This window comes from Nyctereutes procyonoides, unplaced genomic scaffold (genome assembly GCF_905146905.1).
Source record: "Nyctereutes procyonoides isolate TBG_1078 unplaced genomic scaffold, NYPRO_anot_genome, whole genome shotgun sequence".
Classification (NCBI taxonomy): Eukaryota; Metazoa; Chordata; class Mammalia; order Carnivora; family Canidae; genus Nyctereutes; species Nyctereutes procyonoides.
The window spans coordinates 19,055,178-19,075,375 of record NW_026575136.1 but is presented as its reverse complement, the minus strand read 5'-3'; the positions used below and the strand labels follow the sequence as shown (position 1 = coordinate 19,075,375).

The 20,198-nt window shown below is 40.6% G+C and overlaps 1 protein-coding gene across 6 annotated transcripts; it reads left to right on the top strand.

Annotated features, from left to right (window-relative positions):
- Window positions 1-644: 644 nt before the first annotated feature.
- Window positions 645-18,947, top strand: LOC129495562 (stAR-related lipid transfer protein 6-like). Of its 6 annotated transcripts, none has more exons than XM_055303204.1 (8): window positions 645-1,045; window positions 1,179-1,264; window positions 2,031-3,772; window positions 3,962-4,011; window positions 7,972-8,098; window positions 11,460-11,577; window positions 14,659-14,752; window positions 18,432-18,947. In XM_055303204.1, the coding sequence occupies exons 3-8, from the start codon at window positions 3,683-3,685 to the stop codon at window positions 18,628-18,630; spliced, it is 678 nt and encodes a 225-aa protein (XP_055159179.1). In that variant the 5' UTR covers window positions 645-1,045; window positions 1,179-1,264; window positions 2,031-3,682; the 3' UTR covers window positions 18,631-18,947. The 6 variants fall into 6 exon arrangements, with proteins under 6 accessions (XP_055159179.1, XP_055159181.1, XP_055159182.1 ...); XM_055303206.1 differs by having other exon boundaries at window positions 645-1,264; window positions 2,031-2,114; window positions 3,679-3,772; XM_055303207.1 differs by having other exon boundaries at window positions 645-1,264; window positions 2,031-3,128; window positions 3,679-3,772.
- The last annotated feature ends 1,251 nt before the right edge of the window (window positions 18,948-20,198 follow it).

Here is a 20,198-nt window from a genome sequence, read left to right as displayed (position 1 = left end):
AAGAAAAAAAAATTGCACTTACCTTTGACCAAAAACAGAACGTTCGGCGCCAGAGGAGCGGGCGGAGCCCGCGGGGACTGAACGGCAGCTGCGCGGGTACGTGTCGCGGCCCGACATCTGCTTTCCCACAGCAAGAGGCCGCGGCTGACCAAGCCGGAAAGAGCCCCCCCGCCCCCCCGCGGCCTCCGTCACCGAGGGCACCCCCGCCCCCCCCGGGATGGCCCTCGCGGCCTCCTCCGGCTTCGCCCCCCGCCCCCGCCGTCCTGACGGAAACTCCAAACCTGAGCCCCCCCGCTCCCGCGCCGAGCTCACCGTTTTCCGTCTCCACAGCGCATAAAAGCGCACCGGCCCGCGACTCCCACCGCAGCCCGCGCCTGCCCCCGGACTGCGCACGCGACGACCCCCCGCCGCCCCCGCCGCCGCGGCACCCCGGGAGCCCCGCGCTCGCAGCCGGCGCCGCCGTCACAGCGGAGCGACGCCCGCGCTCGCGTTCAAACGGAGCCAACACGCCGCTGGCTCGCGGCGCGCATGCGTGGAGCTCGGTGGGCGGGGCGAGGGCGGGGCGAGGGCGGGGCGAGGGCGGGGCGAGGGCGGGGCGAGGGCGAGGCTCCGGCCCCTGGTCTCGGGGCTGCGCTGCCCGCCGGCCTCCGCGGTGCGCGGGCTCCCGGGACCCTGGGCGCGGGCGGTCGCCGTTCCGGCCCCGGCCCCGAGCGCGGCCCCCGGGGCTGGCCGCCGGCCCCACCCGCAGCAGGCGCGCGGGGCGCTAACAGTCCTGGGGGCCTCGGTTCCCGGGGCGGGATGGCCGGGCCCCGCCGGGCAGCGCAGAGGAAGGGACGCTCTAGGAGCAGGCGCGCAGACCCGGCCGCAGCCCGCGTGCACGGGGACACGGGGGGCGAAGAACGCAGCCTCGCCGGGTGCTGGTGCCAGGGGAGGATGCCGTCGCGGCGCCGGGCTCGCTTTCTGTGCCGCCGACCTTAGGGGCGAAGGCGACCTTGCCCGTCTCTCCCGCCGAGTGTGACCCGCTGCTCCGAGGCCCCACCACCAGGTAACCCCGCCGTCGGGGCCCCTTGCGCGACCCCCAGACCCATCCTCTCCTCGCTTCTCAGCGACCGAGAAAGTCCACAAGCTGCGAGGTGCAATGAACCGGTTCAATTCACCGCGCTTATTGTTGTTTGGAGGTGAGTGCCAGGCCCGCAGGACTCGACCCTCTAGAGCCAACAGCGGTTCCGGTAATTGGTGCCTTTTCTACAACAGCTAATCTCAGGTAGGCCGCTGGTGGGAAATAGAGCACCGTGTCGAACACGCCGGGAGAGCACAGGCCAGGGACTGGTCAGGGACTCGTAATGGCATGAGCTTAAAAAGTTAGGCATATTTATTTATTTGTTTGTTTGTTTTTTGAACATTTTATATATTTATAAATGAGAGACACAGAGTCACAGGCAGAGGGAGAAGCAGGCTGGCTGGAGGGACCCAGATGCGAGACTCTACCCCAGGACCTTGGGATGACTCCCTGGGCCAAGGCAGATGCTCACCGGTTGAGCCACCCAGGCTTCCCACACATCTTTATTTCCGTTCCACCTGAATGCCTTCTTAACCCGTCCTTCTTTTTTTATTTCTTTTAAGATAATTTCTTGGGATCCCTGAGTGGCGCAGCGGTTTGGCGCCTGCCTTTGGCCCAGGGCGCGATCCTGGAGACCCGGGATCGAATCCCATATCGGGCTCCTGGTGCATGGAGCCTGCTTCTCCCTCTGCCTGTGTCTCTGCCTCTCTCTCTCTCTCTCTCTCTGTGACTATCATAAATAAATAAATTGAAAAAAAAATTTAAAAAAAAATAAGATAATTTCTTAAAGGTCCTTTTCATAAACATTTCTCTTATTGCCTTTTTCTCTCCTCACGGGCGAGTATAGCAAGTGTTTCCTAATGAGGACCTGAAGTGAAAGTAAAGGACGCTGAGAAAATTGGAAGGGCAATGATCAAATATGCTGACCTAATTCACGGGATCAAAATAATTCTACTCTGTTCCTTCACAGGTTAAGAGAGATGGAGAGCTCCACAAGGATTTGGAGAAGAGTCCCAATAATTATTAAAATTCTGGACTAGATCGATTAGGAAAGGTAAAGAAACCAAAAGTCGACTGGGTTAAAAGGAGTTGTAATGGTTTAGTAAAGCTTTTCAAATAGAGATGTCAACTAGGCGTTATGCCTTGCTGGAGGACTAAACAAGAGAAAGCGGGTTTAGGAGCCAACCTAGGGCTTTAAGTGAGAGCCAGTTAAGACATAGTTCTGATAATTGAACTTTAAGGAGGTTTATTGAGGCAGCTCTTTGGGGAATTTTTTAAAAAGATTTTATTTATTTATTCATGAGAGACACAGATGGAGAGGCAGAGACACAAGAAGCAGGCTCCATGCAGGGAGCCTAACCGGGGACTCAATCCCGGGAATCCAGGATCAATCACATCCTGGGCTGAAGGTGCTAAACTGCTGAGCCACCCGGGCTGCCCTCTTTGGAGAATTTTTTTTAAAAGATAGATTTAAGTGTGTCATTTTGAGCAAAGAAACTAATGTTTCTGATCAAGAAGGGGTCCCACGGTTTCAGTCACTTTTGCATATATTAATTCATCTTTATAATGACCCCATGAGATGGATATTACTGTCCCCAATCTATTCAAAGGTTAAACAATTTATTCAAAATAATTTAGTTGATGATGAGCAGCAAAGTTAGGATTTGAATCCAGCCATCTTTTGTCACATTCCTTCCCCCATAAGCCAGCTTCCTCTAAGGGAAAACTAGATAATGAGCCAAAGGACCAATGAGACTTCAGTTTCCTGAACTCATTCAGAACAGAAATAGTATCTTGCTCAGTTGCGTTTGCCACACCTCCATAGTACCTAATCCCTAGTAAGGGGTTCAGTAAATATGTTCATATTGAATTGATTTGACCTTGATCCTGTCTGAAGAGGCAATGTTTCAACAAAGTCACCAATGAAGAGGAGTCTGTCATTCATTTGGGAAGAATATTACAAGCAGAGGGAACAGCAAGTACAAAGATCCTGAGGTAGGAAGATGCTTAGTTGTATTTGAGGAACAGCCAAGTCAATATGATTGGAGCTGAGTGGAAGAGAAGACAGGTAAGAGTTGCCTTTGGAGAGGAAGCCAAGGGTCAGATTCTTTAGTGCCACTGCCGTCACTTAAAAAAGACTTAGTCCCAGGAACACTGGATCAACAGATTATGATGTTTTACAAGAGAAATAAAATATGATTAAGCTCTTAGAAATATTAATGATTTATTGAATGGCTATTACATGCCAGGTAATGGGATAGGACATTAAAGTGCATTATCTCATTAATTTTGCAGAGTTAGCTAGTATCTCAGAAAATGGGAAAATGGAAATATTAAATAATGTGGTTCACAATTAGTGGCAGACAGGATTCAACCCGGGTCTCTTTGAGTCCAAAGCCTGCTCTTCATACTATACCACATTTTCTTGTTTGAAAGATAAGGAAGAAGGAATTCATGCATGTACACACTTAGCAATTATTAAGTAAAAACTTAATAAAAAATTATTGTTCGTTACTCTGTGAGAGACTGTAGAAATAGTCTTAAAATGTAATACAGCATTTTAAAATTGTTTTGTATGATTATATTCTTACCAGTTGTCTGTTTTTACAACTTTGCAGGTAAATGGACTATAAGGCACTTGCCCAAGAAACTGCACTAGAAATTTTAGGGTACAATCAAGACACAACAGGCTGGAAAGTGGTTAAGACTTCAGTAAGAAAAAAAGTTAAATGTGTTTCAAGAGTTTATTTCTTAATGAGAAGTGATTCATTAAGACTTTTAAAGATACTTTCTTTTACGAACCAAATAATACATTTTTACTTTTTGTTTGTTTGTTTTTACTTTTCACTTTTCTCCATATCTGACAGCTAATTTATTTCTGGATTTTTATTCCCCTTTGAGAAAAAGATAACTGTTTCCAGCAAGGCTTCTAAAAAATTCCATGGAAATCTGTGAGTACAAGTTCCTTTTTATAGTTGTTTGAATTCAGTGGCATTGATGTATATAGAATTCAGTGCTGCTTCATTAGCTATAACATTGCTTGATAGTAATCAGGAAATAGAAATTAATTATAAAGTCTTATAAAGTCACTGGGTTGAAATGTGATATTAATAAATTAGTGATATAGTGATAATAAATTAATAATCATTAATTAAATAATTAATTAAATTATTTTAAAAATAAAAATTTTATTTTTATTTATTATGCAATTAATCATTTTCAAACTTGAAGACAATTAGGAAAAAAATCTTTCAAGAAAGAAACAATTACTACCTCAAGAGATAATTACTATAAAAGCAAATGGGTATTTCTTGATAACACTAATATTTTGTGGCCTTTCAAACACTTAGCCTTTCCATTAAATGAACCACTAAAAAAATAGTTTATTTCCCCCAATTTATTTCTCTTGCTGATATATATATAATGTTTTCTGAAAGCTGCCTCTAAGGATATTTCTGAGGATCCTGTTTTTTCAAATACAACTACACTGAGGGTAATTGTGCTGACGTTCTTAACCTTATTCTTAAGAGTTGTTCTTTCATTGCCCATGATATCATATTAATGCAAACAGATTATCATGTTATCGAAATCACATTCAATTTTTTTGGAGTCTACTCTCTCATCTACTTCATTTTGTATTTCTTGCTCTTTTATCATTTAACTAGAATTTACTTACCTTTTGTCTCAATCCAGTTTTCTACTATAAGGTAAAACTGGCATGCTTTATCCTATTCATTTTAATAATTATCAGGAAGATGATCCCTGCCTTCATTATATAAATAATTAATGACTCTAATAGCAGCACTTTCAAATATTGACTAAGAAGGGGAGTGGATAAAGTCAAGCCCAGTCATACTAGAGGAATAAGCTCTTGGATAAGCTTTTTGGTGCTTACAGATCAGACAAGTATAGACAGCAACCTATGCATCAAGGAAACTTTGGAAGTTATTTATTCATTCAGTAATACTTGGATATTTGTATGCAAGGTGCTATGCCATGCCTAGAGCCATTCAGGGAATAGCCCCAATTGGGCTGTTTTAAAGCTTTATTGAGATTTTTTTTTATCAGAGGCATTATACTCCTGCATGCAAAACTAAACAAAAATTAGAACTTTCTGCACTCACATTTTAAGTGGGAAATTTATATTTACTATATAGTAGTTATTTATTAATGTACAAAAATATCTTACCCCATGGCTTAGGGACTTAACATTTATTATCCTATGGAATCTGTGGGTCAGGAACCCAGATGTTGCTTAGCCTGGTGCCTCTGTCTCAAAGATTCTTACCAGGCTGCGATCAAGGTGTCAACTGAGGCTTTGGTCTCAGCTAAAGGCAGCTCTGCTTCCAGGCTCACATACATGGTTGTTGGCTGGAAGCCTTCCTCAGCTCCTTGACATATGGACTGCTCCATAGGGCTACTCACAACATGACAGTTTGCATACCTCACAGTGAGGTTCTGGGAGAGAACAAGAGAAGGAGCAAACCAGTCAGAAGCCAAAACCTTTCTGCAACCTAATCCTGGAAGTGACCTCCCATAACTTTTGGAATATTCAGTTTATTAGAAGTGAATCAGTAGATCCAGCCCTGACTCACGGGAAGGGGAATCCACAAGTGTGAGTACCAGGAAGTGGGGATCACTGGGACCCATGGTAGAGACTACCTGTCACACACTGGTTTTGGAAAACTGTCTTTTAGTTTGTTTTTGTTTTTTTTAAGATTTTATTTATTCATGAGAGACACACACAGAAAGAGAGGCAGAGACACAGGCAGAGGGAGAAGCAGGCTCCATGCAGGGAGCCCAATGTGGGACTCGATCCCTGGAGTCCAGGATCAGGCCCTGGGCTGAAGGCGGCGCTAAACCACCAAGCCACCCGGGCTGCCCTAGTTCTTTTTTATAGTTGTGCTGTAGTCCAGTAAATATCAAACACAGGTTTAAAATTAAGGTTGGTAAAAGGTAATAAAATTCAATTTTGCATGCTTGTTTTCTCAAGCACAACTCTGATGCTTCTAAATTTGCCATGTTTGCTAATGCAAGGAGAGTATGACTGGAGCACTTTATATCTTTCAAAATACCTCTATTATTCTGTATTCCCTGTGGCAGATATTGAGGTTCCTACAAAGGAAGTTAGTCTGAACATGTTGGTCAGGTTGGTCTGCATCAGTCAAAAGTTTACTTCCCCTGGCCTGGAGTGAGAGGAAAGTGAGGTTGCAATCAAATCATGGGGAAAATCTAGGGAAGCTTAAAACTTTTCCAGTACATCAAAGAAAGCTTCACATTTTATTTAAATTGTAAATATGAGAAATATCTGCATATGAATTAGAATGTGCAACAGAGTGTAAGCATTACAGGCTTTGGGAATATATAGCATGGTCCAGTGCTAATTGGCAAAGTAGTATCTGGGAGAAATGTAATCCCTCAAAATGCCTTGAGGTGGGAAATGGGTTGCATTATCAAATAAGTTTTTCTTTTCTTTTTAAGATTTTACTTATTTGAAAGAGAGAAAGAGAACGTGCATGAGTATAAGCAGGGGGAGAGGCAGAGGGAGAGAGAAAGGGAGAAGTAGACTCCCCGCTGAGTAGGGAGCTGATACAGGGCTCCATCCCAGCACCCTGAGATCATGACCTGAGCTGAAATCAATAGTTGCTTACCCGACTGAGCCAAACAGGTGCCCCTCAGATAAGTTTTTCAAAATACTCCAGACTGTATTCTCTTGCAGAAATTCCCTCTAAGGTCTGAGAAATCCTAGAGTAAAAAAAAACCTAATGTTAAGTCAAACTTTTCCAAATGTTTTTGACCAGGAATATGCTTCTGAAATACTGGCCTGGATAATAGATTACTGACCAAATCAGTTTTGGATTTTTTTTTTAAATTTTATTTATTCATGAGAGACACAGAGAGGCAGAGACGCAGAGACACAGGCAGAGGAAGAAGCAGGCTTCCTGAGGGGAGCCCGATGTGGGACTTGATCCTGGGACTCCGGGATCACGCCAGACCCAAAGGCATATGCTCAACTGCTGAGCCATCCAGGTGCCCCTAAATCCAGTTTTCTCACACCTAATATCAGTAATGGACAAACACAAAGGTCAGTTAGTTGCCCAAATCCTGACATGTGAAAAATAAATGAAATTCAAAAGTCATGGTTTATGAATAAGGTTAAGTTGTAATACAGACATGCCCATTCCTCGTATATTGTCTATGGCTGCTTTACTGCAAAGTTAATAGTTGCAACATAGATGATAGTCACCTGCAAAGCCTAAATTATATACTATCTGGTGTGAAAAAATTGCTGACTACTGCTTTAGACCACATCACATCCTTAAATTAAGAATTGGGGCTACAAGGGTTACCTGAGTGGCTCAGCAGTTGAGCATCTGCCTTCAGCTCAGGGTGTGATCCTGGGGTCCCACATCGGGCTCCCTGCAAGAAGCCTGCTTCTCCCTCTGCCTGTGTCTCTGCCTTTCTCTGTGTGTGTGTGTGTCTCTTATGAGTAAATAAATAAAATCTTTTAAAAAATGAAAGATTTGGGGCTACAAGATGCTGTATGTGTAACCATACAAACGTCTCATCAGTTGCATTTGGCTTATGATAAATACCACAGGTAAATAAATATTTATGAAAAAGATTTTAGAAAATCTCTAGAAGAAGGTAGTAGCCCTTCTAAAAAGACAACTATAAAACACTATAGATTTGTAGAAAAATACATTTTGAAATAACTTATATTATTTAATGCTTATTTAAATAAACCTGGCTAATTGCAATTGAATATTAGTGTTTTGAATTGCTGATACTACCTACAAGTGTTTTTCCTGTTATTTGCTAAATTAGCCTACTTTATACTATGATAGCATTGTATTTTGAGCTTAGGCTAAACATGTTAAATTTTGAATTTTTCTCTATTTTAACTATAGATATCGTGTTGAAGGAGTGATTCCAGAATCGACAACTAACCTATCTGATTTCCTCTACAAACCTGAAAACAGAATTACATGGGATAAAGCATTAAAAGTGTACAATATGGTACACAGGATTGATTCGGTAATTTATTGTTTGATATTGGACTCTTGCTGTATCAATGTATTTTAGTTTTATTAGTGATTTGAGTATATTAACTTATATGATGTAGACACTTCATATTTTATAGACTCAAATTGAAATCTTTATAAAAGTCTTAAAACTTCCCTCATTATTAATAAAAAGTTTAATGCCAATTAGCCTGATTCTGTTGTAAAGGCTTAGCACATTCTGAATCTAGCCAGCTCTTGCAGATGTGTCTTTAGTCTTGAAGGGAGTTATTGTATTCACCTCCCCCATTAGGTGGAAGAAAAAGATTAAGCATGCCTTCTTTGATGGGAAGTCAGTAGATTTATCTTGGTTATAATACATTAGATAACAAGAACAACACAGACACATACTGTAAAGACTCAAGAGCAAACAGCATGTAATTTTTTTTTAAAGATTTTATTTATTCATGAGAGACACACAGAGAGAGGCAGAGACACAGGCGGAGGGAGAAGCAGGGAGCCCAATGTGGGACTTGATCCCGGGACTCCAGGTTCATGTCCTGAGCCAAAGGCAGATGCTTAACCGCTGAGCAACTCAAAGATCCCTCAATAAACTGTTTTTAAAAATTGAGTCATATAGCAAACCTTTATGATTTTCACAAACAGTTGCATTTGTAAAATTTCAGGTCACTGGGTCTTTGGTTCTTTGTGTCTCCAAGCCACATTCCACACGTGAAAACAATGTCCCACATATCTGCCATCACATTATCATTTAGTTAGAACTCTGTAGGTTATCTTTACCTCCTTTTATTAAATTTATTTTATTTATTTATTTTAAAGATTTTATTTATTCATGAGGATACAGAGAGAGAGAGAGAGGCAGAGACACAGGCAGAGGGAAAAGCAGGCTCCATGCAGGGAGCCCGATGTGGGACTCCATCCCGGGACTCCAGGATCGCGCCCTGGGCTGAAGGAGGCGCTAAACTCCTGGGCCACCCCAGGCTGCCCCTAAATTGATTTTAAAGCTTGGGAGTGAGGAGAGGTTGTGGAAAAGCCCAGGAAGGTAAATATTCCATTTTGTAGAGCGGTCCTGAAGTTCCTATGCACAAGAAACACCTGTCCATTACCCTCCTGGGATTTAAACTTCCAGTTTGAGAAACATAGTCCATCATGAATGAAATTCAAACACTGGACTGTTCCCCTCATGACTCTGTGATACTAATTACACAGTTCCATTCATACTTCATACATGTCTGCTTTGCTGCAAGTCAACTTTAATAATGGAAAGAATACTAGATTTGGCATCAAAAAACCTTAACAGATTCAGAGAAATTATGTGATTTGCCCAAGGTCACTACAGCCAATATGTGGTAGAGCCATGACTTCATGCTTGATCTCCTGATTCCAAATTCTGTGCCTTTCCCAATATACTACATTACCTCTGAGTAGCATTGCAGCCTAAGAATTCTTTTACCTTCCTATGAATTTCATAATATGCATCTCTGGGCATGTTTATTACTGACTCATTTATCCCCACTAATGAGGGAGGGAAGGGGGCAGCCCGGGTGGCTCAGCGGTTTAGCGCTGCTTTCAGCCTAGGGCCTGATCCTGGGTACCCGGGATCGAGTCCCGCGTCGGGCTCCCTGCGTGGAGCCTGCTTCTCCCTCTGCCTGTGTCTCTGTCTCTCTCTCTCTCATGAATAAATAAATAAAATCTAAAAAAAAAAAAAATGAGGGCGGGAGGGATTCCTGCTCTGGGGTTATGGGGGTGATCAAACATAGGACGTCTGACACTAGGCAAGAGAGGTCAGCAGTTCGGTAATCATCGTCATAGCCCAGGAGACAGCCCTTCGACTTACATCGGCCTTTGTGAAGCGGAGCACGCGGTGCCGGATGGTGAGCCACGTTTCAACCAAAGACCACGGGAGAAATTGAAACAGAGAAGTGCATTGGTCACCAGTCCCGGAAGGCGTCACAGCCTGCTTCCAGGAGCCCCGGGGGGGCACGGGAGCCGGAGTCCGGGCCGTGGTCCATGCCTGCAGGTGCAGCGCTCTGGGAATCCTGGGTCAGGCCGGATCCCAACTAGGAGGGCGGGTCATTCTGTAAAGTGCAGGCGCCACCGTCAGGGAGCCCTGAGGGGAAGGCCAGAGGCGGGGAGGTTCCCTCGGGAGCTGACCCTCGCTTATGACTCGGTGGCGACTTCTAAGGCACATGCTTAGCTCCCCATGAGTGGCCCCAAAGCGGATGCTGGGGCAGCAGTGCCGAGGGGTAGCATGCAGGCTCAGCGTTCCAGGTCACGCGGTGTGGCCTGGGAGTTGCACCCAGGCCCGGAGTGGATAGTCATGGGTTGGGCAAGACCGACTTTGTAGTACCCAGAGGTTGGCCTGACCTGACTCCTACAGGAGGCTGTGCTTGGTTGTTGGAATAGTTTTGCAGCCCAGCGGGGCACAGGGGAAGTGGCCTGATCCTGCTGCTCAGGAGTGCAGTTTGGCTTAGGGCCCTCACCTGGAGGACAGATGGGGAGAGTAACTTGCAGCTGGGCCAGTCAAGACTCTCCTGATTTCAGCAGATGTCCAGGCAGCACAGAACACCAGTCTTTAATTTTAGGCCTTACCCCATGGGTGCTAAACCAATATATTCTTTAGAATATATTACCTGGCCGGTGTGGACTGGGCAGAATAGTTCTGTCCTGGGAATCAGGAACATAGGATTTAGTTCTGTCCTTATCTCCAGTTTTGCATGTGACTTAATCTGTTAGGCTTCAATTTCTTCATCTAAAAATTTAAAGGGTAGGGCAGCCCGGGTGGCTCAGCGATTTAGCGCCACCTTAGGTCCAGGGTGTGGTCCTGGAGACTCGGGATCGAGTTCCACGTTGGGCTCCCTGTGTGGAGCCTGCTTCTCCCTCTGCCTGTGTCTCTGCCTCTCCCTCCCTCTCTCTCTCTCTCTCTCTCTCTCTCTCTCTCTCTCTCTCTCTTTCATGAAAAAATTTAAAAAAAAAAATCTTTAAAAAAATAAATAAAAATTTAAAGAGTAGATGATAACAAGATTCCATTCTGAATTTTCTGCACTTACATTAATGCTTTACCAGGTACATGATTTGCAAATGACTTTCTCCCCTTGTAGCATGGCCTTTTTATTTATAGTTTCCTTTGCTGCACAGAGCTTTTTAGTTTGATGTAGTCCCACTTGTTCACTTTTGCTTTTGTTACCTTGCACTTATAGATACAGTGTTCCTCTAACAGTGAAAATGCAAGCTGATTTGATAAGCTCTTATGATTTCAAAGCCCTGCTTTTTCCAAAAAGTAGCTAACCGTACTCAGTGAAATGCTTTGTGAAGTGATACAAAGAATAGATATTAAGTAACTGCTGCAATCTTTATGGTTTGATTTGTTGCAGGACACATGCATATGTCATACCATCACACAAAGCTTTGCCATGGGCTCAATCTCCCCCCGGGACTTTGTCGACTTAGTGTACTTCAAGCGCTGTGAAGGGAATATGGATATTATCAGTTGTAAGTTGGAAGTTTGCCCACATTTTGGAATTCTTATGAGTCATTAATAAATGTGTTTTCCTTTAACTCAGTTTGGAAGGTACTGTGTGTGTTCAATTAATTTTTAATTTTTAATTTTTTTTTTTTTTACTTAGTGAGACCAGTAAATATATGTATAGTATAGACAAGGAAGCCTGACATTTTACCCAACTCCGGAGGTGCCATTAACATCAGTAAATAATTATGGTATCTCTTGGCCTTCTTGCAACTTATAGCATGCAGGACTAGGTATAGATGGGTGCTTATAAACTAAAACTTCACAGCATATACATCTTATATGTATATGATATATAGTTAATGTAGACACAAAGTTAATCTTTGGATACATAATATTATACTTGAATTGTGTAGAATGGGCATATCCAGTAAGATAAAATTCCTGAAGAAATTTTCTTTAGACAAGTCTTTACATAAATGTGTTTATATTTATTTTTTTAAAGATTTTATTAATGAGAGAGAGGGAGAGATAGAGAGAGGCAGAGACACAGGCAGAGGGAGAAGCAGGCTCCATGCAGGGAGCCCGATGTGGGACTCAATCCCTGGTCTCCCAGGATCACAACCTGGGCTGAAGGTGGCGCTAAACCGCTGAGTCACCCGGGCTCTCCCTTATATTTCTTTCAGAAATTGGAGGTTTTGTTATATCCTTAGCCCTCCCAAAAATGTGTCACTCTATAAAATGCAAACAGGTGATCATTTCCTAACTTGCTTCATTCACTTGAAACATACCAGTTCATACCACAAAGATCTTTGGACTCACATAGATGAAGGCACTTCTGGTGAAGGGACTTTGGTAGGACAGTGGCCTAGAGCCGTTTTTCTCCAGATTTCAATTTAATCTCACCATTCCTATCTGAATAGCTTTCCCTATTGTAAACTTCTTGGGGATAGGACAGTTAAGTGCTGTTAATTATTTTCCAGCACGGTTTCCGTTGCTCTGCTACGTCTGTAGGACTCTAAGGCTCAGAGTCCAGACGCGTCATCGTCCCGCTAACAGCCCTCACTCAAACATAGTGTATTGCAGCGTGCCGCTAAGGCCTGAGATTCGTCCCTTCCCTGTAGCTGTCTCTTGTAGGTTCATACAGTTGTCACTGAGCTGTCTCCTTCTTAAATGAGAGCACATAAATTTTATTCACTGCCTCCAGCACAAAATACTGAGTGTCTGCATTCTAGATCTGTTGTTTTCTATATTTTGAAGCAGACCATTTTAATCTTTTTAGCGATCAGAGGGAAGGTAAAAAAGAATTATGGAAGTTACAATCAACAAATAGTAGTAGTACTCAATCATCTGGTGATCGATACTAAATCTGCTTTAAGCAGTTTTCTTAAATGAATTTTTGATGAATACTAGGTTTTCTTAATGTTCCATTTGTTATTTAACTTATTGTGCAGCTTGTTTTAAGCTAAATATTTTGTGTGCATTATTTCACCAGTGAGGAAACTAAGTGATACAGTTAATATGGCTAATAAGCACCTGAACCAGAATTAAAACTCAAGTCTTCTGACTTTCAGAATCTGTGCTGTCATCCCACATGCCTCACAAAAGACCCATACTAGTTTGTGATATAACAAAAAAAGTTTTAAAGAAAGACAAGGATAATCTCCATATTATAAACAGAGACAAAATACTAATATCACCTCTGGCCGTACCTTTATGCCAACACAACAGGCTCTGATAAGGTGATGAACAGGTCATGAATATGGAAAATGCATTCAGCCACATTTGTCTCTTAAGCTGTTCCTAAGCCAGTGTTGGACATTGCATTTCCCATAGAATTGACTGCTTATGTTAAAATCATACAGGAAAATCGATCTTTTCTGACAAGAGCAGGAATCAGTTGCACAGAAAAAACAAATATATATATATATATATATATATATATTTATTTTTTTAAAGATTTTATTTATTTATTCATGAGAGACACAGAGAGAGAAAGAGGCAGAGACACAGGCAGAGGGAGAAGCAGGCTCCATGCAGGGAGCCTGATGCGGGACTCGATCTCAGGACCCCCGGGGTCAGGCCCTGGGCTGTAGGTGGTGCTAAACTGCTGAGCCACCTGGGCTGTCCCACAAATATATTTTTAAAAATATTTTTAGAAAGTGTCTATATAATTATCACAAACTTAATCATAATCAAATCAGCTCCCTTTTACATTTACATACAATATAATTATGCTACATAATTGCTAAAACATACTCTACTGACTTTTAATTATACTTTGAATTAGCTACAGGGAATTGGCAGAAAGAGCATTTTTTAAAAGATATATTTATTTACTTTAGAAGAAGAGTGAGTGAGTGCAGGGGGAAGCCTGCAGAGATAATCCCAAGCCAGCTCCACACTGGGCATGGAGCCTGACCCAGGCTGGATCCCAGCACCTTGAGATCAGGACCTGAGCCGAAACCAACAGTCTGATACTTATCCGACTGAACCACCCAGGTGCCCCAGCAGAAAAGAGCATTTAAACTATCTTTGTTAATAGACCAAATAACCATATCAAATATTTTATTTAAAAAATGATTAACATGTTGTATATAAATGTTGAATCACTTATTCTACACCTGAAACTAATATTCCACTGTATGTTAAGCAACTGGAATTCAAATAAAAACTTAAAAAATAAGTAGATTTAAAAGGATCTAACCCTAAATAATAAATAAATAGGTAACTATTAACTAAAAAAGAACTACAAACCCACTATCCTAACAGAATAGTCTTTTCCTTTGTGATTTCTTCTTTTGCTTCAAATCTCAGAAAGTAATTAAATGATACTTTTTGTTTTATGTAAAGGGTAATAGCATCTTTAGAGATACTAACAGGAGAAAATTTGAGAGGACAATAGTGCTCATACTGGCATATTCACAATTTTGATCTGTGTACATATGAATGTGTACAAACATACACACATATAAAATTAATATCAGTGCTGAAAATAACTAAATTAAATGCTATCGCATACAATTTTAAAAATATGCTACTTGAAATAAAACTTTTCATCTTTGTGGAACAGGCTTCATTAAAACTTTTTTTTTTTAATCACTTAGCTAACAGTGTGGATTTTCCAGCATATCCTCCATCTTCAAATTATGTCCGTGGTTATAACCATGCTTGTGGCTATATATGTTCTCCTCTGCAAGAGTAAGTGTTACTTGCATTTATTTATTTTATTTTAACAAGTTTTTCAGTTCAGTTTGTGATTTCTTAATTAAAGGATTCCTAATTCATTGGTAGAAGTGTGTGCCAGCATATTCTGTTAGGAAAAAAATTGCCCCTAAGCGCAATTAAAAAATAAATTTTATAAGTATTTTAATAATCAGAATAGATAATTCCCTATAAAGTATAATTTGAGGTCTCTGGGACTAGTCACACATATACATTCCCTTCTGTCCCCTCACTCCCAGTTAACCTTAACTTGATGCTTTATATTTCCCCATTAGAGTTACTTCTGTTAATTTTAAGGAATTTTTGTAAATTAAAAATAAATAGAATTATAATACACTCACTTTATCAGTAATGAATGCTTTACCTTAAATGAATTCTTTCCAGTGAACTACCTACAAATACCTGCAGAATGAGACCTACAGTAGGTAAATTTGAAAAGAGCTAGAGAAATCAAAGGAGTCACTGCCTATAGGTGAGCAGCCTAGGGATGAATGGTAACATAAAATATACACATTTTGTGAATGGATGTACATTAATTCAATGTATATCATTTCACAAATTCCTTAAGTTTGAGTTTTTGTTAAATGATTTCATACAAGTAAAAGATACTGGCGCATAAAAACATGTAAAATTTTATATTGGCCAGATATAAACCTCTCAATAGAAGGAAAAAAAAAACATGAGAAGAAAGTCAAAATAAAATTACATTATAGACTGTATTCTTAATATTTTCTCTACTGAATTAGAGAACTGAAAGAAATTCACAATTACGTACATTAATAGGATCATCGGTGCAGATGGTGATGATGGTGATACATGGTCTTTCCTCCCACGTGTTAACTTTGAAACTATGGTCAAGACTTTATTCTCCACAGCAGAAGAAAACAAAACAAGGGAAGAATTCCTGCTTCAGATCAGTTGCATAAATCAGCAGCTGGGAAGGACTGTAGTTGAGAAGCTAAACACTCTGATCTGCGCTTCACAGGCTGAGTCCCCTTCTTGCATCTTGTCAACTTTCCCTTTCCACTACGAGAAACGTGGGACAAAAGCTCTGATCTAGATATCCCATCTAGGGTGCGAGCTCTGCCTAGCATCCTGTCAGAGGAAAAGATATAGCCTCATTCATAGTCTCAGGGAAAGGTACCGACAAAAAAGTGATTCCTTTGTACCTTCTCTTTTCATGCAGCACAACATTTTGGGCAGCCCACATTTGTAAATGTCATGTAGTAAGCTTCTAAAACTTATAAGTGGTAAAGGTGCTCTCTAGTAAATACTGGAAAGGTTTCCTTAAGCATGTAAAGCCCTAGCAAACTCAAATAGAGATTTAAGACCTTTCCAGCAGCTAGTGAATATTCTCAATCTAGCCACTGGGACACTATGAAAATAGTCTAAACTCTCCATAGACAAGAGTAGAAGAAAATGGACACTCAGTGGTTTGTTGAAGCAGTGGTCTTCATACCCCTCCAAAAGAATTTTGTAAAACTGTACTCCACCTTGCACATTTTTAAGTTATTAAAATTTTCATAGGATTAAATAGGGTGCAATTTTTAGCACTCTAAATATTGACACTCTAAAAAAAGTGTTACATAACTCTTATAAACATATCCAATAAATTCTAAATACCATAATTGGAAACCTATTATAACTATCAGCTTCAAAATGCATACAACCTTTAACAGTCAGAAATTTACATCATCGATTTTCTCATTGCTCCCACACTCTTACTTTTTCTCCCTCACATAATTTAATCCTAATAGAATATATTTTATATTTGGATTATTTTATTCTAAAATCACCCTGTCATTCTTCTTTGCAAAAATAAGTGTTTAATTTTAAAAATCCATTTTCTTTATGATCTTAAGTATCTAAATGTCACAAAATATATGTGTACTAAATTATTATTACATGATCAAAATAAAAAAATATATTACCAGATGTTACATAACTATTAAATATAAAAACAAACTTACTGAAAACACACCTTTTATTATTAGCAAAACTTAGGTAGCACTTAACTTGGTTCTAGGCACTATATAAACAGTTTACATATATTGATTCATTTGGTCGTCCCAACAGCCCCATGAAGTGTAGGTAGTACTACTGTCTTTTTGCAGAAACGAAAATGGAAGTCCAGAAAGACTAAGTAATTTTTTCAAGGTTAAACATAGGTAATAGCAAAGCTCAGCTTCAAACCATTCCAGAGTCCATTCTTCTAACAATTACAACTAATTTAACTGCAATTGGTAATACTGATAAAATGAGATTGTACTTACTATTGTTTACTCTTCTGCATTTTTATGAATGTAAGCACTCAAAAGGTTTGTTTATATAAGTGTGGTAAAATGAAAAGAGTATAATTCCAGGACTGTCATTAAATGTCTTGAAATTCTTTTGTGTTGTGTACCATAAATTACATAACAATCTAGAGTCAAATACTATTTTTAATGACTTATCAGCTGACAACTAAGTTAGACCCTTAAATATTATTGAAAGCAAAGAATTCACAACATGACTTGGTAAGAATTTATTATCCAGTCATTAGTCATTCACTTTCTCAATTCACTTCCGATAGATCAGATTTTCCCTTTGGCATCTCAGAGATTTTTATATGCCAGAGTAAAGCACCGTAGTATCATTTGGTGCTATTCAGGGAAGATGACAGGTATACCTTTGTTCTGTAAAGCAACAGAAGGATGATATGAACAGGCTGGTGGGAAAGGAGGAGCCTTCATCTCCATCAGAGACAGTCTCAGATCAATGTAGGGAAAAGGAAATTAGAGATTTGAAAATTCATTCCCTTAAGTGTTATTCATCGTCGCATACCCTTTGGAAAGTCTTCACATACTCCAGTTTGAAGATTACTGAGTTAGAATATAAAATACTAGTCTTCCTAATGTCATTTGGAAAGAACATTTCAAAATGTTAAATGCACAAAACCTTTGACCTAGAAATTTCATGTACTTGTAGAAGTGCATATGTATACATTACAAAGACGTTTTAGTGCAGCTTTGTAGTGGTAAAAAGAGAAATAAAATGATAGTCAATAAAGGATTGGTTACATAGACGAATACTATATGCAGTCATGAAAAACAAGCAGATAGTATGTATCAACAGAAAAAAGTGCTTGATACCTACTAAGAGGGAAAATAAAACTAGTTACAGAAAAGTAGGTCATTTTTGTAAAGACAAAAGTCTGTACATTGTGTATATATGTGGGGTAGGTATCCACATCCGCACATATGCATGCTGTCTTCCTGTATACACACACAGTAGTCTAAGAAGATGCAGCAAAAGGTACAGTGATGATCTCTGGAGAACATAATAAGGAGAATAATTATGAAAATTGTTTAAATTTTTATAAGCATACATTAATTTTGTGATTTAAAAGTTAAGATGACAAAAAGGAAAAGCTGACTGATGACTTAACAGGTTGTCTGGCTACTTAATTTTTTTGTGTACGATGTTTATGAGTGCAAACCACTCGGCCCCTTTTTTGTGTCCTTCCTTCCTCCCTTCTCAGTAACTGTTCTGTCATAAACACTATGGAGGGAATCCATGGTGAACGAGACAAGAATCCTGGTATCTATAAACTTAGAAGTTCAATGGACAAATTTTAAAAATCTTTATATTTTTTTAACTCTTCCTTTGTTTACAGGAACCCAGCACATTCCAAACTAGTGATGTTTATTCAGACAGAAATGAGAGGAAAATTGTCCCCATCCATAATTGAAGCAACCATGCCTTCCAACTTGGTAAGCTTCATCCTCAATGCAAAGGACGGAATAAAGGCACTGAGAAGTCCATCGGGATGCGGACACCATCAGGGTGGTCACTCATCGTTCCTAAAGAATTAAGGCCGTAGAAAACATGTGTGGCAATGACTGCAGTTTACTTCCAAGTCAGTATGCATAAATACCGTTACACTATTCTAGACAATATCCTTGTACAAATTACTGAAGGCACTTTGTGAAAATAAGAACTCATAGTTGTACAAGAGAATAGCATTAAATATAGCTTTTAATCTCTTATAAGAATGATGTTAATAACAAATGTTCTTAATGCACTTTTATCTGTTGCTTTTTTCCCCTGGAAAATGCTCTGTAAAAGAATCAGTAAGAAAAAATACGCAGTCAGAAGTCAGCATTAATTAAAAACTAAAATATATTTTAAATTGTTTTTTCTTCATTTACTGCTTAAATTGATCATTGTAGGAGATAGGAACATAAAAACTGAAAAGAATTCCAATAGAATGTATGAAGAATGATATCTAAAATTTAAAATTGAGTGAATCAGGGATTAATAGAAATTTATAAGTTTTTAGCCTGTGTTTGAGATCTTTTTAGATCTGCATGATGAATTAGAAATAAATCACCAGGGGCACTTGGGTGGCTCAGTGGTTGAGCGTCTGCCTTTGGCTTAGGTCATGATCCCTGGGTCCTAGGATGGAGTCCCGCATGGGGCTCCCTGCATGGAACCATGGAGCCTGCTTCTCCCTCTGCCTGTCTCTGCCTCTCTCTGTGTGTCTCTCATGAATAAATAAAATCTTTAAAAAAAAATTGCGTCATAAATCAACTTTTGGTTCTGGCCAAGATGTAGTAACCCATTCCTCCCAAATCCTTCCTCTTAAAACTAAAAGATTCTGCATATAAGAATACGAAGATTCAAGCAGAGGTGAAAAGAAGGCAAACTGCCCAGGGACCTTCGGACTTGAGGAATGACACAGCAGTCATTGTCTGAGTCTCCTTATTGCCTTCCATATATTCCAGACAAGTCACTGCAGAAGCCTCCAACCTGGAACCACCAACGGGCAGGAACAATAACAAAAAGCTTCCAGAAAAAGCCTGTTCTTCCTAGCTATAGGAGTAGCTATGAACAAAAGGGTGACCTAATGGAACAAAATTCTATAGCAGCCAAACATCAACCTAAAACTGCACCCACTCACTCTCTGGTTTCAGTGGGCAGAGATGATCTTACACTCCACCTTGTTTCCATCCCACAGAAGCAGGTGGTGCTGCTCTGATGAAGTTGAGCAGAAGTAGCACTATGACTACCCTTCCAGGTGGTGTAGGCTGACCAACCAGATGATTTTCCATCTTCTACTCAGCAAAAGTAGGTAGTGGTCCTTTGATGTCCCTCCAGGGTCTGATAGAGACCCCGTACGCCTCCCTTAGTGTGACCACGCATCATTTGGGCCCGGTGGCAGAGTAAGCATCTAACCCCACCTGGGAGGCAACAAGACTTAGCCAGCTAGTGCAAAGAAGGGTGGGTCACTGTTCACTGCCCTTTCCTGATCCCCGGGGTCACCAGGGCCCAGCAGGATAGGGTGCTGCACCTCCATGCCCACCCAATGTATTCCAGTATTCCATGGTTTCTCCTCTGTAAGTGTGTTGGATGGTGGCTTCCAAAAATATGTCCTTGTCAA

Excerpts from the sequence above, each read along its gene's own strand:
- LOC129495562 (XM_055303209.1), top strand. The coding sequence starts at position 3,683 with ATGGACTATAAGGCACTTGCCCAAGAAACTGCACTAGAAATTTTAGGG. Across the intron at positions 4,012-7,971 it reads AAAAAATTCCATGGAAATCT|ATATCGTGTTGAAGGAGTGA; the intron begins GTGAGTACAAGT and ends TTTTAACTATAG. Across the intron at positions 11,578-14,658 it reads GAATATGGATATTATCAGTT|CTAACAGTGTGGATTTTCCA; the intron begins GTAAGTTGGAAG and ends TTAATCACTTAG.